The sequence below is a fragment of the Haliotis rufescens genome, unplaced genomic scaffold (assembly GCF_023055435.1).
Source record: "Haliotis rufescens isolate VD_foot unplaced genomic scaffold, xgHalRufe1.0.p SCAF_16, whole genome shotgun sequence".
NCBI lineage: Eukaryota > Metazoa > Mollusca > Gastropoda > Lepetellida > Haliotidae > Haliotis > Haliotis rufescens.
In genome coordinates this window covers 34767287-34771245 of record NW_025963846.1, presented here as the reverse complement: position 1 = coordinate 34771245, position 3959 = coordinate 34767287, and the positions used below count along the sequence as shown (strand labels likewise).

Genomic DNA, 3959 nt, shown 5'->3' with positions numbered 1-3959 from the left:
TGCGTGTCTATGGATACCAGCAAGCCCGCACCAAATGAAATTTTATGTGCGCTTTTCTCAACCGCATCGATTCTGCTCAGTTTCACATTGAAATGGACTTACGTAGCGTTACATGGCATGAGAAACATATTAAAAATATATAGATAGAACAAGGATAGAACAAAGCCTTAATTCATTTTAATAACACACTGACCATTACAAATGGGTCGACTTTGTTGATTGTTTGGAGTAATCGAGTTGAATATAAGTTTCACAACAATTTAGGATCAAAGTTACCTTTCATTTCTCAATGAGTCGACCGCCTCCGTGGTCAAGTGGTAGAGCGTCCGCCCGGAGAGCGGAAGGTCCGGAGTTCGATCCCAGACCGCGTCATACCAAAAGACGTTAAAATATGGTACTTGTTGTTACCCTGTCTGGCGCTCGGCATTTAGGGGCTAAAACAAGGACTGGTCGGCTCGGAGTCAGTATACTGTGTCTGAGAGGGGTTTCATGTTAAACTGCGGCATGGTATCTCAGTCATCTAGTACTATAAATCGGCATCCGTCCGGACTAGTACAAGCAGTCACACAAACACACACACGTACATGCACGTCGCTATATAAGTGCAATAATCTTGGACGCGACGTTAAACCCCATTTCACCTTACCTCTCAATGAGTCAAATGTTTGAAATAGAAAATCGTTATTAAAAATTTTAAGCATTATTCCAAATATTTAAGTTATGTTTTTCCATTATCACTTATAGGAAACAACTTAAAACGTATTTAAATCATATATCCATTACATTTTGTAAATAAAATTATTCGGTTATGTTTCTAGTTTGCCAGACACCGTGGACATGTTCTATGAGTTTATCAGGAGGCCCAGTTAGAGAATAAAGTCCGACATTCGATAATCTGCAACAGTCTCAGACAGAGGGCACAGGCGTCTCGTGAACCTCAAGTCGCTCACTCGGCTCCACTCGGCTAATTTCGTCACCTATGTATTATCACTATTAGCTTGAGCCGAGCCGAGTGGCGAGTCCCACTGCAGAGTTGCATAATCCTATGATCGTGGTCCTAAACTACTTATCTGAAAAATCCATGAGATGTTAGTCCAATGTTAGACTGAGTATAATATGTGTAATTGGAGCTCAGTGGTATATAATAGACTTTTTAAATTAGTGAAATCTACGTCATGTTTAAAAAAAAATATTTTGGTATATAGATGTCACGTGTGATCGTTATATACACACTTCCAATTAATAATGTCTGAATAACATATATGAAAGGAGAGGTATAGATCTACTTGAATTCTGATCGTGCTGTACGTTTCTTGGAGCTTGAAATTATGACAAGTCACAGTCAGAAAATTGCAGTGGGAATATGCGTAGTGTGTACAAGTCTCGTATGAATATGAATTCGAGTAAAAAAAGATACTTATGAAACGTGTTTGAAGGATGGTGGACGTCCACGCTACCAATGAAAAGGGAGACAACTTCGCCCTCGGGTTTCATCGGCAGAAACATCATTCGGAATCTCATTTTGGAATCTTCGCTAACTCGGAAATCATTACTGACTGCGCTGTACCACGCAAAACGCCGAGATATTCCGAATGACAACACGCATGCTCCAAAATGGCGTCGCTCCTGTTTCGTCAGGTACTTGCCCCTAAGAATGGGCCGGGCACTTCCAAACTGTTCGTTAACATATCCAAAGAACTGCTGTATTGCAATCGGAGATCATTTTCCTTCTCCCTTGCGAGGTTTGCACAACCGGCAGGCCAGAAAAAAACATTTTCGCGAGAGAAACCTCACATAAATATTGGGACAATCGGCCATGTGGACCACGGGAAAACAACCTTGACAGCAGCGATTACAAGAGTCCTGTCCGAGGAAGCCAAAGCAGACTTGAAACGATATGAAGACATCGATAATGCCCCAGAAGAAAAGGCCAGAGGTATTACAATCAATGCAGCATTGGTGGAATACGAAACCGAGAATCGTCATTACGGTCATGTCGACTGCCCGGGGCACGCCGATTACATAAAGAACATGATCACAGGAACAGCTCAAATGGACGGCGCCATTCTTGTTGTCGCAGCCACTGACGGAACCATGCCACAAACTAGAGAACATATGTTGCTTGCTAAACAGATTGGTATACAAAAGGTTGTTGTCTTCATCAATAAGGCTGATGCTGCCGACCAGGAGATGCTGGAGCTTGTTGAAATGGAGGTACGAGAACTACTCACAGAGATGGGGTATGATGGGGACGGCACTCCTGTTGTCATTGGGTCTGCTTTATGTGCCCTAGATGGAGTTAAGCCTGAAATTGGAGCTGTGAAGATCAAAGAGCTTCTTGAAAATGTTGACAGTTACATCCCTAACCCTTCTAGGGAGCTTGAAAAACCCTTCTTTCTGCCCATAGACTCTGTGTTTTCTATTCCTGGTAGAGGAACAGTTGTTTCAGGAAAGCTTGAAAGGGGCGTCATCAAGAAGGGTGATGAGTGTGAGTTAATTGGCTTTGATAAAGTCCTGAAAACAACAGTCACTGGCATTGAGATGTTTCACAAGAACTTGGATCGTTCTGAAGCCGGAGACCAAGTTGGAGCTTTGATAAGAAGCATCAAAAGGGATGACCTGAAGAGAGGATATGTGTTAGCCAAACCAGGGACAATTAAACAACATAACAGATTTGAGTCACAAATCTACCTGTTGAGCAAAGATGAAGGAGGGCGTGCAAAACCGTTTACTGATTTCTTCCAAGCCCAAATGTTTTGTACAACATGGGATGCTCCTGCTTCATTGAAAATCCCAGACAAAGATATGGTTATGCCAGGGGAGGATGCTAAAGTCATTTTTAACCTGAAGAAAAAGATGGTTATGGAAAAGGGTCAACGCTTTACCATCAGAGATGGACGAGGAACCCTGGGATACGGTGTCGTTACAAACATCTTGCCTGATGGTGATGTTGAAGCCTATGAACAGGAGCGCGTGCTTAAGAGAAAGGAACAGAAGAAGACGAAGACAACATAGCTCCTTGTGTAGAGATATCATTATCGATCATGTTGAGAAATTTGTAGTGCATTATGTGCAGAACAGTTGTGTGCCAATTATGTGTTAAAACTTTGAGCAAAGGACCTTGGAAAAACTATTGTGCATCACTTTGTTGAAAAGATGCCATCATATGTTACAATGATAGTTTGAAGAGCTTTCTTTATATTGTGTATGAATAAGTCAACATTTCATTATTATTCCTTGATGAAAACTGTGCTAAATAAACCAGAAGTGTCTGAAAATGTGAACTGAATGTTTCATGTTATCAATTCAGTAACCATGGTAGGAAGTAATCATGGAGATGTTTTGTTGATTAAGCTGAGAAAAACTTAAATCTGTTTATACAGTTTTACTGAGTCTTCAGTGTCTACCATTATTTTGTTCATTGTGCGAATTAGGAACTAAAGTGATTGCAATGTGGATTATTGAGAAATGTAAAGGAGTCAGTTGTAGTATAAACTAAGGCCCTAATGCTGCAATTTTTACTTGAGAATCATGACAAGGATTCCAGGGCCCCATTCCACAAAGCGATCTTAGCGCCACGACTATCGTAAGCCAGTGTTAAAGTATGGGAGTTACGATCACCTTAGCGCTAAGATGGCTTTGTGGAACGGGGCCCTGGACTGTAGTGTAAAAAATGGGATCAAGGTGGCCAAGATGTCTTATGTACCACAGTTAGCTGTTCAGAGTTGCATCCCTTAGGTTTACCAGTATCCTATCTATGATTGTTTGTTTATTTATTGTTTAACGCCACTCTCGGCATATTCCAGCTATGTGAAGGCGGTCTGTAAATAATCGAGTCTGGACCAGAGAATCTGGTGATTGAGTATCGATCCACGCATTTGGGATATGATGACATGCATCAACCAAGTCAACGACCCTGACCACCTGATCCCGTTAGTCGCCTCTTACGATAAGCATGG

General features: G+C 41.6%; 1 protein-coding gene across 1 annotated transcript; it reads left to right on the top strand.

Annotated features, from left to right (window-relative positions):
• The first annotated feature begins 1571 nt into the window (after window positions 1-1571).
• On the top strand, window positions 1572-3284 carry LOC124122628 (elongation factor Tu, mitochondrial-like). Its single transcript, XM_046485724.2, has one exon. The coding sequence runs from the start codon at window positions 1615-1617 to the stop codon at window positions 3013-3015; it is 1401 nt and encodes a 466-aa protein (XP_046341680.1). The 5' UTR covers window positions 1572-1614; the 3' UTR covers window positions 3016-3284.
• The last annotated feature ends 675 nt before the right edge of the window (window positions 3285-3959 follow it).

Bases quoted from the DNA above. Each gene is read 5' to 3' on its own strand.
- LOC124122628 (XM_046485724.2), top strand. From the start codon at position 1,615: ATGGCGTCGCTCCTGTTTCGTCAGGTACTTGCCCCTAAGAATGGGCCG.